Consider the following 16664-nt stretch of genomic DNA (forward strand, 5'->3'; position numbering starts at 1 on the left):
GCCAGGGCAGGCGCTGACCAGGGTTGGGCGGTTGGGAAAGTGCTGAGTCTGGGGGGCAATCCTGGAGAGGGAAGTCCCCCCAGCCAGGCTGCATCCTTTTGTAGGCAGGGGCTGCGCTCCATCCCCACAGAGCTGCGTGGCCCGGCTTGGCCCACCTCAGTGCTGCTGGGGCCCGCTATGGCCCAAGTGGCGGAGCCGTGGAGCAGCCCCCGCTCCCCGCCTGACCCCGCTCTCCTCTGGCTGCAGCCTTCCCGGGGCCTGGCCGAGCCAGCTTGCCCACGCCGACCCCCGTGCCAGCTGCTCCCTGCTCCTCTCTCCCTCGTGTCCCCCTCTCATCACAACATGCTTAACAAGAAAACAAAATTCACACGTACGAAGCCAGTGCATGACGTTTTATTTATTGTCATTTGCTTTTGAATGTTTAGAAAGCCTTGTATTTACTGTTAAAAAAAAAAAAAAGAAGAAGAAAAAAAACGACATATATCATTATTAATTGTGTTAGATATGCGGTGCATCCTGCCATGTACCCCCTGCCCCAGTTTCATTTTTGTGTGCTCCGGCACCTTACCAGATAGACATTGGGGTTTTTTCTGCACTCCGGCCAAAAGACGTTGCCGACCCCTGGTCTACGGGCTCCTGTAGGTCGTTGTGTGCACTTGCCACTGTCTCAGCAACTGCCCTGCAAAATCCATAACAAAGCCGGCTGTTTTAGATCCCCCGCTGTTCCCAGTTTGCAAACCTGGCTCATGTACGTGGCCCAGAGGAAGAGGAGGATGTCTGGCACCCCTCTGCCTCTGGACCGTTTGGCTTTGCACAGCTTGGCCCTTGCCTCTTTCTCCCATATGGAGACCCAAAAGAAAACACACACAGCTCTCTGCATCCTGCGAACGACACACGAGAGCGATGTGTAGCAGCATCGGAGGAGCACCGCCTTCATCAGCACCGCCCACCCCCACTGCCAGGCAGCGCGATTGTCGTAGCCCCAGGCTCTGTCTGGCCTTGGCCTCCGTCTTCTCCCATGCCCTCTGCCCCATCATCTTTGGGCCAAACTCCACCCTGAGCATCCTTACCCGTTCCCGGGGGACGGTTACCCCAGGGGCAATGAGTCCTCGAGCTTACCCAGGACTAGGCAGGTGCTTTTGCTCACTTTGAGCTTGGCTCCTGCTGCTGCTCTGTATACTTGGGTGTGTTGTAGTGCTCCTTCCATTGACCCTTTGCCCTGCGTATGATGTTCAGGTCATCCATGTATGTGAGGACTTTTGTCTCCCCCGTTCCTCCCATCACCACGTTAACGTTGGCCAGCGCTGGGACCTCCAAGCTGCAGATACAGTTTCGTGTTGAAATCATCCTGCTTGTGGGCATGGAGCTGCATGTCTACGGTGAACGCCGACTCTTTGCCTCCACCCTCTCCCTGCTTCCCGTCCCACGCAAGGAGCTCTGGACATGTCCCAAAGAGCCCGCTGCTCTTCCACACAGGGTCCCTGAGAGATCCTGGGCACGGCAGGGACGAGGGCAAGGCTGCGGTGATGTCCCCGCTCCTGAGGGCTCTTCCAGCAGGTGGTGAAGAACGGGATCCTCAACCTGATGTGCGAGGGCCCCCACGCCCTAGACGCTGCTGTGGGACTGCAACGGCTCCATCCCGGTGCCCGGCAGCTGCACGGGGCTGTCCCTGGGGAACCGGACCCTGCCGGTGCACAGGCTCCCCAGGGATGATGCTGGTGATTACACTGGTGAGGTCAGGAACCCTGTCAGCGCTGCACAGAGTGACGGGGTGTAACAGGAGTGTGGTCAGGGTCGCCGTGCTCTCCCCTGCCGCCTCCTTTACCGTGCCAAGCTGCCGGCTCACACCCTCCGATTCTCCCCTGCCACGACTTTGATTTTATATATGTCGATAGGGAGGCTGCCTTCTGTCTTCTTGGCCACGGTTCTCCTGTCTCGGGTGTTCCGTACACCCCACCCTCATGGGCTACACGTGGCTCCTACCACCCTGTACCACGCCCCAAGCCTCGCAGGTGTAACGGACGTTGTTCTGCCTCTCTCTCTGTCTCCACACCCTCTCTGGCACTCGGGCTCTCCGCAACCCTGTCTCTCTCCGTGCCCTCTCTCCAGGGCCTTCTCAGTAATGCCGCCCTCCTCTGGGGCTCACTGCGCCTGCACTGGGGCTCCTCAGTAATGCTGCCCCCTCTCTGGGCTCACCACGCCTGCACATGCCGACCCCTCTCCGGGGCTCACCGCACCCGCCCTGGGGCTCCTCAGCTGCCCCTCTCTGGGGCTGGGGTCTGTGCACCCCAAATGCTGTGCCCTCACTGGCGCTGGGGTCCCCACTCTGCTGTGGGTCCCCTATGAGGCCTCCTCCATCCCTGATAGCCTCACCCCAACCACCGGTGATAAACAACAACACAAATGCAAGCCCTTCGGATATAACTTAAATGGAAGCCACCCGGCCATAACAGCAGTCCAGCCTACCTGGGTTCTCCATCTCGTAGCAGTGTTAGAAGCTGCTCCTACATTGTGCTTCTCCTTTCTCCCATGGTAGAGAGCCCCTTCCTCCTGGGCTGCTGGCAGAAAACTGCCTCTGGCCTCAGCTCCTAGGTTTATAAAGGAGCCAGGCCCTGCCCCTTTCAATCAGCTGACCGCTGCCAGGTGTGACCTCTTGCTCCCTCCAGTTGCCCTGGCAACCAACAGCTGGGCTCCATATTCACTGCTAGGGCTCTTTCCCTGGCAGTTTTCCCTTCTTTAGGAGCAGGACACCTCAATGCTCTGCGACACGGGGTCAGTGTGAACGTGATCTGTGAGTATCGGCCATCTCTGGCCCTCGTGGTCAGACACAGCATGGCTGGCTCTGGGGTGGGCGTCAGGGCTGGTATCACACCCTGGGATGTGGCTGGCTCTAGGGCTGGGTGTCCGGGCTTGTATCAGAGCCCTGAGATGCAGCTGGCGGTGGGGTGGGCATTGGGGCTAGGTGTAACGGGACCTGTGTGATGCAGCTGGCTCTGGGGTGGCTGTGGGCAGTGTCAGCCCTCGCTGTCCCCACAGACGGTCTGGATAACACCCACATTACCCTGCTGGGGCCCCTGTTCCTGCCCCTCAGCCACAGCATGACCCTGATTTGCAAGGTCCACTTGGTCCCAGCCCCGTTGATCCACTGGTCCCACAATGGCTCTGTCTCAGGGGTGTGCCCACTCGGCGCTGTCTGGAGCCGTGGCTGGGAGCGTGCTGGGTGCCGCGGTGCTGGGGGGGACCCTGGCCTACTCTCTCTGTGAGTCGCTGCCCGGACGCCTGGGTTCCCCCCCCAGCGGTGTGAGGGCAGGGGGGGCTGCGGGGGTGTTGGAGCAGGCGGGCTCACAGCAGCGGGACTATCCCCTGCTCATCTCCTCTGGGTGTCTCTGACCTGCCCTCGTCTCCCTCCAGACACTGCAGCCCAGAGTCCGGGACCTGTACTGGGACCTGCAGACCAGAGAAATGCACCCCCACCTTGGCCCAGTGCATGCTGGGAGCCCCAGTGCACTTGAGCTCCCTGCTGCAGCCAAGTAAAGCCTGGCTGGTTTGCTGCCTCCCTGGCTCTGTGCATGCGGGAAGACAAGTGGATATGGTGAGTCTTGATTTTAGCAAGGCTTCTGATACGGTCTTCACAGCATTCCCATAGGCAAGCTAAGGAAGTCCGGGCTGGATGAATGGACTGTAAGGGGCAGAGAAAACTGGCTGGAGTGTCGGGTTCAGAGGGTAGTAGTCAATGCTGGATGTTTTGTTCAACGTCTTCATCAATGACTGGGGAAGATGGGATGGGAGGAGCCCTCAGCAAGTTTGCAGATGACATCAAGAAGTGGGGAGGAGTAGATATGCTGGAGGGCTGGTGGCTGACCGGCTGGTGGCTGACTCGTTGGGGAGCAGCTCTGCAGAGAAAGACCTGGGGGTGACGAGGGACAAGAAACTGAATGTTAACCAGCAGTGCACCCTTGCTGCCAAGAAGGCTAACGGCGTCCTGGGCTGCATGGGTAGGAGCGGTGCCAGTAGGTTGAGGGCAGTGATTCTTCCCGTCTGTTCTGCACTGGGGAGGCCACATCTGGAGTCCTGTGTTCAGTTGTGGGCCCTGCACTGCAGAATGGATGTGGACACATTGGAGAGAGTCCAGCAAAAGGCAATGAAAATGGTTTGTGGGCTGGGGGATGTGACTTGTGAGGAGAGGCTGAGGGAACTGGGCTTATTTAGTCGGCAGAAGAGATGACTGAGGGGGGACTGAAGAGCAGCCTTCAACTCCCTGAACAGCAGTTGCAAAGATGATGGAGCGGGACTGTTCTCAGTGGTGGCAGGTGACAGAAGGTGCAAGGGGCTCAAGTTGCAGCAAAAGAGGCTTAGTGTGGACATTAGGACGAATTTTGGACACCTTGGAGGTGTTTAAGCCCTGGGTAGACAAAGCCTTGTCTGGGATGATGTAGCTTGAAGCAGGGGGTTGGACTGGAGGGGACCTCCTGAGGTCCCTCCCAGCCCTCTGTGTCTATGATTCCTGCTGCTCCCCTGCCCATGAACCTGGACGCCTGGATTGTCATCAGCTCTGGGAGGGGAGTGGGGTCTGGGGGCATGAGAGCAGGGGTGTTGGGAGCCCAGACACCCGGGTTCCCTCTCAGGGCTGGGACAGGAGTTGGGGGTTGAGTGGTTTAGGGCAGGGAGCCTGGATGCCTGGGTTCCCTCTGGCTGTGATAGGAGTGGGGAGTGTGGGTGCTTGGGGTGGGGGTGTGCTGAGCAGGGGCACTGGGATCCCTGACTCCTGCGTTCATTCCCGGTCGGGCAGCTAGGAAGCCTGTTCTCTCCCTGGTCCAGGAGAGGAGGGCTATGGAAGGGCTCATGGTGAGGAACCTAGACACCTGGGCTGCCTCCAGCTCTGGGAGTGGAGTGGGGTTTGTGGTAGGGTGAGAGCACGGGGTGCTGGGAGCCCGGACGCCTAGGTCCCATGCCCTCAGCCACTGGCGATGTGTAGGGGGTGCACCCACGTCCACGAACACCCCATTAGTGTGGCAGTGCATTGCCTGCAAAAAGGTGCTGCGGACACTGCCGATGGCACCTGCGGGCAGTTGCTGCTTGCCACTCCCACCCCTTGCTGCCAGCGGTGTCTGCGGGTGGTCCGTGGTCACTGCTGGCCACCACTGATGCTGCCGGTGGCGTCTGCAGGTGGTCGCCGACCGCTGGTCGGTGCTCGCCACTCCCCACCCTGCTGCTGACAGCGCCGTGGCTGCCTGCGGGAGCTCCCCGCTTACCACCACCATGCTCCTGCCACCAACAGCGCTGCCACTGCCTGTGGGAGATTGCCAGGCACCCCCGGTCTCTGGGGTCATGCGGCATTCATGGCCTCAACCCCCCATAGGTGACAATGAAGAGGGCAGAGATGTCGTCTGGATCTTGATGCCCCGTTTCTGTGGTGACCAAAGTCACGGGAGGGAGGTTTTGAGCTTTCACCCAGGAAGGCCCAAACAGAGGATTTGGCCTGGGGAAGCAGCAAACCAGCCGGGCTTTGCAGGCGATCCTTGCCATTCGCGGGGGATATATTCTTGTATCCCCGTGAAAGGTGCAATCCACAAATAAGGACCGCGTTGAAGAACGCAGTGTCCCAGCGGCTCTGGGGGGGCAGCAGGAGCATGGCAGCAGCAACTGCAGAGCTCCCGAGGATGTCACATATCAGCCCCAGTGCACTTATAAGTGTATAAAGTGTATTTACAATGTGGGTTCAGCATTCGTGAATATTTGAAACTGTGAATGCCGAACCTGCATATATACAAGGGTTTTCTGTATATGTCCACATTGGGGGTGGCAAGTGCACTGGGGCTTCCAGCATGCACTGGGCTGGGGGGGCATTGCTCAGGTCCTCAGCTCCTGGTACAGGTCCCTGGTGCCGGGCTGCAGCGTCTGGGAGGAGACAGGGGCAGGTCAGAGACACGGGGAGGAGATGGGGGGAGTGGGGGGACGCTCCCAGCCCCCTGGCACTGGGCTGTGATGAGCTGCGTGGTGCTCAGCAGCCCAGTGGGGAGCGCTGACCCCTTACCTGGTAGGTGGGGTCGGGGGAGCTCCCGGGCTGGGCCTGGGCAGAGACGGAGGCAAGAGAGTCGTTAGCACCAGAGACCCCAGGGGACCATAGCATGGAGAGGGAAAGGCAGGGGCTGCAGGTTGGGAGTGAGGGGCACCGAGGTCAGGGGGATCAAGCCCCTGTTACTCACCGCTGCCCCCACGCAGGCCGGGGGGTTCACATTCTCATACACCGGGGGGGGATCCGTGCTGCCTTGTGGTGTCTTCTTCCTCCGACAGTGTCGGACTAGGGGAGAGGAGAGAGGCTGAGACCAGGGACCCAGGTGTCCTGGACCCCCCGACAGCCCCCATTCCCCTCACACAGCCGGGGAGGGAGCCCAGGCATCAGGGCAGCTACTCACATAGGACATAGGCCAGGGCCCCCCCCAGCGCTGCGGCTGCCAGCGTGATCCCAGCTACAGCTCCGGCTGAGAGACTGGGATCTGCATCGTGGGGAGAGATCAGAGTGGGGCAGAGACCCCCTCCTTGCCCCCAGCCCGGTCCCCCCAGTGCTGCCCGGGGGCACAAACCCGCCTCACCCTGCCCCAGGGCAATGGAGACGGCAGCATGTGCCCAACCACCCTGCCCTGCCCAATGGGAGAGAGCCCAGGGGCTTGCAGACACGGGGTCCTGGCCTTGGGGGTCCTGGCCAGGTGTCCAGAGCACACAGTCGTAGCCCTCTGCCATGCTCAGTGCTGGGACCGTGGCAGGCAGCAGCCTGACCCCAGGCAGCATGGGCAGGGGGTGGCCCTAGACTCACCTGCCTGCTGCCCTGGCCCCAGGGCGACGGAGACAGAGGTGGTGGCTCTGCGGCCTGTGTGGGGGTTGGTGGCGTGGCACTCGAACACACCCGTCTGCTCCGCGCCCCTCAGCGCCAAGCTCAGGACAGCACTGGTCAGGGCTGGGACCAGATCAGACCCATTGTGGGACCAGTGGAACTGCGGGGCTGGGAACGAGTCGGCCGCACACGTCAGGGTCACGTTGTCACCAAGCAGCGGGTGCAGGGGCCCGGGCGGGGAGATGTGGGCAGTGACCGGACCATCTGTGGGGAAAGTGAGGGATGACACTGCCCATGGCCACCCCAGAGCCAGCCGCATCCCAGAGTGTGATACTAGCCCCGACACCCACCCCAGAGCCAGCCGCATCTCAGGGTGTGATACCAGCCACGACACCCACCCCAGAGCCAGCCGCGCTGTGTCTGAGCCCGAGGGCAGGGGGCAGCCAATACTCACAGATCACGGTCACAATGACCCCCTCGCTCCGCACTGTGTTGATGGGGTTCCTGACCTCACAAGTGTAATTACCAGCGTCGTCCCGGCCGACCCCCAGCACCGTCAGGGTCCGGTTACCTGGGGACAGCTCCACACGGCTGCCGGGCACAAGGACAGAGCCATCGCGGTCCCACAGCAGCGTCTCGGTGCTGGGGGGGGCTTCGCACGTGAGATTCAGGGTCCTGTTCTCCACCACCGTGAAGTTGGAGGATATCACCTTGGGCTGCGACAGCATCTCTGTGAGGGACAGAGGTGGCGTTACTGGGCTCCCATCTGCCCCTGCTCACGTGCCCCGACAGGTACTGGGGAAGGTGGGATCCTGCGACCCGGTCCACATCCAGGATCAGGGCCCCCTGGGTGCTGTGAGGACTTCCCCAGCCACACCTGCAGGCCCTGCCCGCCCCCAGCACCATCGTGGTCCCAGCCGCAGGGGTACGCGGTTGAGCCTGGGCGTGCTGGCGGGTGTGGGGAAGGCAGACAGGTTGGACAGGACGACGCTGGGGAAACGGTGCCCTTCCCCCCATCCGAGTCTCCCCGTGGGTGTTAGGGCAGGGAACGTGGATGGAGCATCGATGGCGCCGGGGGATGCTGTCAAGAGGTTCCCCTGAGCGCGAGAGGCCTTGGGGCCGACAGGGGGGTCTACGGGACCCCCGACCCCGGCAGAAGAAGAAGAGGCTGGATGACGGGTTTGTCCAGGACTGTGTTGGCTCCAATCTTCCTATCTCTGAAGTCAAGGGGTATTTTTCCACTGGTTTCAATAGGAGTAGGGCTGAGTGCCTTTTCCTAATCTCTATCCCAACTATTGCTTCTTTTACTCCAGCCCACCATGTGTATTATGTACTTAAAAACTAGTTGTTGCCTGTGATGCATGTAGTCTTTGTAAGCCCCTCTCTTGCATGCTTAAGCAAGTCCGTAAAATAAATCATGGACTTTGTCCAGGACTAGACCTGCCTGACGCTGAGCAGGTCCCTGCCAGCCCCCACTCCCCGCCCCAGTGCCAGCTCCTCCCTGGAAGCCAGGTGGCAGAGGACTACGCAGCTGGGACCTTGGTGCTTGGTCGGTGCGTCCCGCGGGCACCGCAGTGCCGGTGCAGCAGGGGCTGGGTCCTGTTCCCAGACATGGCCTCAGTGTCGGGGCCGCAGCTTCCTCTCTGGGAAGCCTGGAGGGGGGAGCGCAGCCCAGCCCCGCCTGCTGATTTACTGAGCCAGTTTCCTGGAGCGCGTTCTTGGACTCGCACCCAGCGCCTGCCCGACCATGGCCGGGCACTGCCTGGTGGTAGTGCCCCCTGGACTAGATCCTGCTCCTTGCCCCCAGCATTGGCACAGGGCCTGGCCGTGGGGAAATGGCGCCGTTTCCCCTTGCCCGGTTCCACCCGCCTGCCTTCCCCACATCCCGTGCTGCTGGGGCCATGACAGAGTCAAGGGTGCGGACAGAGGCTGCAGGGATGGCTGGAGCTGGGGTGGTTCTCAGCGCCCGGGCGGCCCTGATCCTGCCAACCGCAAGCTCCCACCTTCCTCAGGACCTGTCGGGGTCTCGGCCCCTGGGCACGGGCAGCTGGGGCACTGGTAATGCAGCCTCTGTCCCCCACAGAGATGCTGTTGCAGGCCAAGGTGATGCCCCCACAACCCCACAGTAGTGGAGAATGGGACCCTTGAGCTCACGTGCAGTGTGGCTCCTCTGCACCCAGACGCTGCTGTGGGATCATGATGGCACTGTCCTGGTGCCCGGCAGCCGCATGGGGCTGTCCCCAGGGAACCGGACCCTGACTATGCAGGAGGTTGGCCAGAACGATGCTGGTAATTACAGTTGTGAGGTCAGAAACCCTGGCAGCACAGCATGGAGCGAGGGGGTCATTGTGACCGTGATCTGTGAGTATCGACTTCCCCTGGCCCTTGGAGTAAAATACAGCGTGGCTGGCTCTGGGGTGGGTGTCGGGGCTGGTATAACACCCCAGGATAAAGCTGGCTCTGGGGCGGCCATTGGCAGTGTCATCCCTCACTCCCCCCACAGGTGGTCCAGTTGCTGCCCACATCACCCCGCCGAGCTGTACCTGGACCCGCTCTCCACTCACCTGCCAGCAGCAGCTCCTGCCATGGCCCCTCTCCCGCCCGTACACCTGGGTCCCGTGGGCATCGGGAGCAGGGAACGTGGATGGAGCATTGATGGCGCCGGGGGATGCTGTCAAGAGGTTCCCCTGAGCGCGAGAGGCCTTGGGGCCGACAGGGGGCTCCAGTGGACCCCTGGCCCCAGCAGCAGTGACCGGAGGGTCCCGGGACCTGGGCACAGCTCACCCCAGAGCCGCAGGTCCAGGGGGCGACTGGCGGCCGTGAGCCCGGTGACGGGGTTGTGCACCACGCAGCGGTACGTGCCCTGCTGGCCCCAGCCCAGCTCGGTCAAGTTCAATGTCTCCCCCGCACCAGACAGCGCAGTGTCGTTATGAAACCACCCATACCGCGGGGCTGGCACAGAGCCGGCCTCACACGTCAGCCCCAGTGCAGAGCCCACAGCCCGGTCCAGGGGCCCTGGCGGGGCAACAGTGGCGGCATCCGGCCCGTCTGCGGGGAGACGCGTGGGGTCAGAGGGGCAGAACCGGGTTCAGAACCAGCCGCATCCCAGGACCTTACACCCAGCCCCGATGGCCACCTTGATCCAGCCGCATCTGAGGCCTGTGACACCCACCCTGATGCCCACCCCAGAGCCAGCTGCATCTTGGGGGCCCTGTGATACTCACAGGTGACCGTAACGGTGACAGGGCGGCTGCGGTTGTGGCTAACAGGGTTTCTGACCTCACACGTGTAATTACCAGCATCGTCCTGGCAGACCCCCTGCACCGTCAGAGTCCGGTTCCCTGGGGACAGCCCCACGTGGCCACCGGGAACCACCACAAAGCCATCGTGGTCCCACAGCAGCATCTGAGTGCTGGGGGGAGCCTCGCATGTGAGCTTGAGGGTCCTGTTCTCCACCACCATGGGGTTGGGGAGCGTCACCTTGGGCTGCGACAGCATCCCTGTGCCCACAGGGCAAAGGCCACGTTACCATGGTCCCTGGTCCCCATGCTCCAAACCGGGGCCCACCCCAACGCATTGTGGGAGCCTGGGTGTTTCGGGGCAATTTGCCTACGTGCAATTTGAGGGGGACCTTTGTGACCCCCGTGGAGGAGGTCAGAGCCTGGGTCGCTCTGAGCAGGCGTCATACTGGCATTGCGGGGCACCAGCAGTGGGCAGGGCCCGGCTGTGCCCGGGCAGGCGCTGGGTGTGAGGCCGAGGACGCGCTCCAGGAAACGGGCTCAGAAAATCAGCAGAGGAGCCGGCAGGGCTGGGCCCACTCCCTGCCCCCAGCTTCAGCTTCCTGGAGAGGAAACTGCAGCACGGCCGAAAGGGCAGTTCCTGGCTGGCTGTCGTCTGGATCTCACCCCTCCTTCCCCACCACGGCCCTGCCAGGGGCTGGCGCAGACCCAGGGTCTTCCCCATCCCCTCTGCAGGGAAGGCAAAACCTTCATAGTATGGACCAGTCTAAACGGGGGGATATCCTTTCCTGCCCCCAGCGCAGCAGACTCGGGTTGAGCCCTATTGCAGGGACAAGGCGTTGTGGGTTGGTGCTCATTGGCACAGCCCCGTCCCCTACACCCGGTGTCTCTGGGAGAGGCTGAGAAACCCCTTGGCACAGGGAGCAGGAAGGGAGAGGCAGCCCTGGGCCTGGGAGAGCCCCACAGCTGAGCCCCAGTCTGCCCCGTCCAGGCCCATGACCCCTGTCACAGGGAGCCCATTCCCCTCAGCCTTGGGACCCGCTCGGCCTTGGGACACGGGGATGAGGCCGGTGCCACATGGGCAGATGGGTCTGTGGCAGGTCTGTGGTGAGACCGGGTGTCACCAGTTGCTCTGTTGAGGACAGTCTTGTGGGGCCAGCGGAGGTCAGGGGGGCAGAGGCTTTGGGCAAACGACATGTAAAGCACCTGGGGATGGGGCAGATGGGCACCCTCCCGATGTACCCCCGAGAACCGGTGCCCCACGCTCGAGGTGCCAGGAGGCACCCCCGTGCCACCATCCTGCCCCTGGCTCTACACGTGCAATGGGGCCGCGCAACCCGGCTTGGCCTGGACTCACCACTGGCGTGAGGCTGGTGCCAGGGTGGCCACATGCCAGGGGGCAGCGGCTCTGGGCACAGAGGCAACACCAGGGCACTTCCCCCTCCAAGGTGCCTGGGACGTGTCTGGGCTGAGCCCCAGCCCACTCAGGTCACCTGTGACCTGGACGGCAGGTGCCAGCGCCCATCCCTCCCGGTCCCCCAGCCAGGCTGACGCCAGGACTGACCCCTCCCGAGCCCAGAGCCCTGCCGTGGGGTCAGGGGGACACTCACCATACACTGTCAAGGTCACCGTGATCTTGGAGCCTGTCGTGGGCATCCACAGAAAATAGGGGCTGGAGTCGGTCAGCATTAACCCCGTGATGTGCAGGGAGCAGTCGGGCCGCCCCGTCTCGCGCCCCGTGTAGCTGGGGCCGTTTCTCTGGCCCTTGTCCTGGACGTAGGTGAAGATCTCGGCGGATGATACGCTCTGAGCCGCGCGGTACCAGGTGCAGACCGCAAGGCTCTGCGGTGGCTGCAGGGCCAAGGTCACGGCGCCCCCGACCTGCGGGGCTGGCGGCGGGTCAGGGGTGAGGGCGATGTGGCTCTGGGCCGGCGCCGGCTGCAGGCAGGAGCCCAGGACAGCGGCTGCGGGGAGAGCAGAGGTCGGGTCGGGTCGGGTCGGGTCGGGTGGGGCCGGGCCGGCTTTGGCGCCGGGAGCTCGGCGCCGCCAGCAGGGTCCGCGCCCTGTGCCGGGGGGGCCGGGCCGGGCCGGGCCGGGAGACGGCGGCCCGCGCTGCCCTGCCCCGGCCGTGTGTCCCCGCGGGACGCGTGCGGGCCCCGGGAGCACGGCCCGCGCGGCGGGGTGCCCGTGGCCGTGGCCGGGGGGCCGCAGTGCCGGAGGCGCGGGCACTTATGCACGGTGTCAGGACACGGCGCATAGCAGTGCCCGGGCACACGGATGTGCGCGTGTCCGCGTGTGCGAGGGCGCCAGGCCGGGGCAGCTGCGCGGTGGGAAATGCCCCGGCAGCGGCGGAGGCGGCCCGGGGCGGGCGGGACCCCCGCTCACCTGCCAGCAGCAGCCGCCGGCTCGGCCCCGCCATGGCCCGTCTGCCCGGGCCCGGCCCGCCGCCCGCGGGCGGAGGCTGCTGGACGGGGGGGGGCTCCTCCCGGCCCCGCCCGCGGCAGCCCCGCCCCCGCAGGGCACGGGCCGGGGGCGGGCTGGGGGCTGACCTGCTGCAGCCCGTGTCCCCCGCGCCCAACGCAAAGACTCCGGGGGCGCAGGCGGTGCCAGGGCACTGCCCGAGGAAGCTCACAGCACCAGGGGTTCCCCAGTTGGGGGGGACATACACCGGCTCCACTGGGCCTTGCAGCACGGGCGGTTGTAGCAGATCTGGCTCATGTACCTTGCCCGCAGGAAGAGGTGGATGTCTGGCATCCCCCTGCCCCCAGTTCGTTTCTTCTTGCATAGGATCTTCCTTGCCACCTTCTCCATACTGGATCCCCAGAAGAAATGCACATGGTCTCTGGACTGTGTGGGTGATACACCTGGGAGGTGCGGGGAGACCAGTGCGGTATACAGAAGCACTGGTAGCATCACCGCCTTCATGAGCATCATGCAAACCCCCCGCCATGGGGAGGTGGCACGCATGCCACCAACCCATCCTCCGCTTCACCTTGGCCTCCTTCTCCCACGCTCTGCCTCTGCTTAGCTCAGGTTCAAAACGGACCCTGAGGATCTTGACCCCCCTGCAGGGGACTGAGACCCCCAGGGACTCCAGGTCCCCGAGCTTGGCCACGTCCAGGCAGGGGTTTTGCTCATGTTGAGCTTGGCGCCTGCTGCCACTTCATAAAACCATGTGCGCCACAGGGCTCTCTCTACTGCACACTTATTCTGGCACAGGATGTCCAGGTCGTCCATGTAGACCAGGACCTTGAGCTTTTCCTTGCTTCCTTTGGGGATCTGGACTCGGTGCATCCCAGGGTCTTGCCTGATGCACTGGGCCAAGGGGTCAATGGTGCCAACGAAAAGAATCGGGGAGAGTGGGCAGCCCTGCCGGACCCCTGACTCTATCGCGATCCACGCGCTCAGGAACCCGTTGACCAGCACCTTGCTGCTTGGGTCCTTATCCAGCTGGTGAAGGTTGAGGGGATGCCCATTCATTTCAGCATCTCGAAGAGAAGTCAGTGTGACACTCTGTCGTTGGCCTTTTCCAGGTCCAGGCTCAGCACCACTTGCTTCTGCCTTCTGTCCTGTTCCAGTTGGAGCGCATCTGTAGCAGGGTGGGGGCCCTAGGGGTGGCCGTGTTACCCCTAGCCTCCTTAATCATGCCAGTCTTGCCCTAGAGGCACCCTCTATCTCGCCCGCCACTGTCCCAGCCACCTGTGGAGGGTTCGGGAGTGAGAGTGTGGTGGGGGGTAGAAAGGTAAGAAAGATTTATTGACTTAACAAAAACACAACTACACATAGTAACAAGACAAACAGTGACAGACAAAAGCAATTAGCGTTGGCAACTTAACGACAGTCCCCTCTGATGCCTGGTACACAGCAAGAGCAAGCTTCTCTTTACACAAAGTTCAGTGAAGTCAGGTGTCCCCTAACGACACTGTCCAAAAGGGTACTGGGAAAGGACCCTGGCATGCAGTTCTTGGGCTCTTTGAGGTCCACGGGCCCACTGATCCAGGCAACAGCTAACTAATCCTTTTCACAGAGCTGTCTCTTCCTTCTTTGGGAGCCTGTAGCCATGCTTCACTTCCCAGAGAGTGAAAGAGCTCCCACTGTCGTTCATGGGGACGATGCTGTATCGGGTTAATGAAACGGCACTGCTCTGGCAGAATCATAGCACTAATTTGCTTTAGGAACTTCACTGGTATAAAAGGATGGGGATAAGTGGTGGAGACTTGCTGATACAGCCTCCTTCTGGTTGTATTAAAGTGGGTACCATACGACCACACCTCTGTGTAGGTATGATTCACAAACCACGTAATAACTTTGTTCCAACCTGTGATGCGCTCTCCTACTTGTGGGCCTCACACCATCCCTGGAGAGTGTTGTCAGCCATAGGGATGGGAGGGGGAGATCCTCCCATAAGCGCAGTGGCTCGAGAGGCTGAACAGATGCAGAACGCACTATTGGGGACACAAACTCAGGGGCGTTGAGCTCAACAGGGTTCCCCTCAGGAAGTATGTAACAACACATTTTTAAACGAGCAGAGCTATAACAATCCCCTCCCCTCCCACAGTTAGCCATTTCAGCCTTCAGGTAGGGAATGAACCCAAGATAATAACTGGTGCCACAGGTGTACTGACAGTTACCACCTCGCCAGTCAACTATCCTGTTTCTTCTACTCAGAGACCAGGACTTCACCTGCTCCGGGGTGGCAGGTTTCTTTTAGTATGGATACTGCAGCTGGACCACGTGAAGGCCATCTGAACGCGTTTCCGGGGGATGCTCTTCAGGGTCACACCACTCCTTGAGGTCTTCAGGAGCAAGTTCATTAATATCTGGGTAATAAGAAGGATAGTAGACACGCCCTACCCAGGAGACACAATAAGGCGTTCATAAAAAGAGTACATTCATAACAGTCCACCACTTCATGGTGCCAGTCGATTCAGACCGGTGACAGAGCAGGACTCGTCTTCAGTGGCAGGCTCAATTAGAAATGGTTATGGCTGCACTTGTGGACAGATCTAATCTGTAGGAACAAGACAACAAGGAGCTTGGCTCCCGTGAGATAAATCTGACTTAAATACCCACCATGTATCATACATACCTTTTGCTAATAGTGTCCCCTCCCATTTATTTCTTTGAGGATGCTTCACAACTACCCGATCTCCTGCCTGGAGCTTTCCCGGGTCACCACCCCTAGGTCGCTCTACTGCCGGCTCCCGGGGACCACCCAGTCCAAAGGCCTGTTGCATGGGGCTACGTCCCGGATGGGGTCGGTTATTGGCCCAATTGATAGCTCGATTCAGGTACAAGTCCCAGTCTTTAAGACCCGGGCCAGCGGCTACCCGCAGATTGCATTTGAGGATGCCCTTGGCTTGCTCTACCAATCTGTTAGACTGCGGATGGTATGGGGTGTGATACGTCCATAACATGCTACATTTTGTGGTCCAGTCATACACAAGATGATTGCAGAAGTGAGGGCTATTATCGCTGTGTAGTTCTGTAGGTGGTGGATACACAGCTAGCAGAGTTTCCAGTGCTGCACAAGCATCCTGGGCTGTAGCTCTCTGTGAGGCATGGGCAAATGTCGTTCCTGTGACAACTTCCGCAGCCACAAATGCATACTGTCGCTTTCGGGAAGTCCGAGGGAGGGGGCCTATGAAATCACATTGCTATACCTGCTGTGCTACCTTTCCTTCACGTAATGACAACGGGACAGTCGGGCAGGGTTTTAATCGCATTTTTACTTCACGGCAAGTGATGCATGCGTCGACTATTTCTTGTGCTTTTTCTTAGTTACATGAATGCCCCAAGATGCGGCCAGGCGGGCGGTTCCGTCACGCCCGGCGTGTCCATGTTGTCGATGTAGCCATTCTGCGGCTCGTTCCCCAGGTGTACCGTGGGAGGAGGAGTTGGGTAACGATGGATTAGCCACTTTATCTTTTTCTTCAACATACAAGGTTTCAGCACTCTCCTCTCTTGTTAGCTGATCAACTCGCCTATTCCACTTTGCCTCTGGGCCTTCTCCTGCCTTATTTCCATGTGCTGCACTCACATGTCGCATGTGTAGAGGAAGTTTATCTTGGGCTAACTCCCATAAGGCTTTCCACTCTTCATGGCTCCAAATGTCTTGTCCTCGTCTTTTAAAGTCCTCCTTATTCCATAGGGGTAGCCATTTAGTACATCCTTCTACTACCATCCAGGAGTCACAATGAATATAGATGGGCCTTCTAGGACGCGGACCCTCTATTAACTCCCACACAGCCACACCGAGCACTGCTTGGAGCTTGGCATACTGCGCGCTTTTTCCAAGGCCGTGTGATACTATTTGCTTGCCATCTCGAATCCTCAAGGCGGCTGCTCTCCAGGCACGACCTCGAGCAGACCCATCTGTAAACCAGACTTCAACATCGGCTGAGGTTTCCATTTCAGGTGAGAAAGGAGGTGCTTCTTTGATGGGTGAAGGTTCACTGCAGCTTGTTTGATCAGGATAAACATTAATTGTACTTTTATTGACTCTTTTAACTAATGCAGGGTGTCCTTGTGGGGTTACTCGTTGGACTTGGCTCAAAATGTAATAAATCCACCTTTGGACCGCAGCGTTTTGG

At 60.8% G+C, this 16664-nt stretch overlaps 1 protein-coding gene across 1 annotated transcript; it reads right to left on the reverse strand.

Annotated features, from left to right (window-relative positions):
• Window positions 1-377: 377 nt before the first annotated feature.
• LOC102571520 (carcinoembryonic antigen-related cell adhesion molecule 5) lies at window positions 378-12543 on the reverse strand. The gene is made up of 11 exons (XM_059718686.1): window positions 12457-12543; window positions 11682-12035; window positions 7287-7562; window positions 6815-7096; window positions 6417-6497; window positions 6207-6301; window positions 6035-6070; window positions 2467-5898; window positions 1120-1318; window positions 569-679; window positions 378-440 (listed from the first exon to the last, which is right to left on the reverse strand). Exons 1-8 carry the CDS (start codon window positions 12488-12490, stop codon window positions 5851-5853), a joined length of 1206 nt encoding a protein of 401 aa, XP_059574669.1. The 5' UTR covers window positions 12491-12543; the 3' UTR covers window positions 378-440; window positions 569-679; window positions 1120-1318; window positions 2467-5850.
• Window positions 12544-16664: the final 4121 nt, after the last annotated feature.

Source organism: Alligator mississippiensis, chromosome 15, assembly GCF_030867095.1.
Source record: "Alligator mississippiensis isolate rAllMis1 chromosome 15, rAllMis1, whole genome shotgun sequence".
In the NCBI taxonomy this organism is placed as follows: Eukaryota; Metazoa; Chordata; order Crocodylia; family Alligatoridae; genus Alligator; species Alligator mississippiensis.

Excerpts from the sequence above, each read along its gene's own strand:
- LOC102571520 (XM_059718686.1), bottom strand. The coding sequence starts at position 12,490 with ATGGCGGGGCCGAGCCGGCGGCTGCTGCTGGCAG. Across the intron at positions 7,097-7,286 it reads GGTCATTGTGACCGTGATCT|ATGGTCCGGTCACTGCCCAC; the intron begins GTGAGTATTGGC and ends CTTTCCCCACAG. Across the intron at positions 5,899-6,034 it reads CCCCCGACCCCACCTACCAG|ACGCTGCAGCCCGGCACCAG; the intron begins GTAAGGGGTCAG and ends GTCTCCTCCCAG.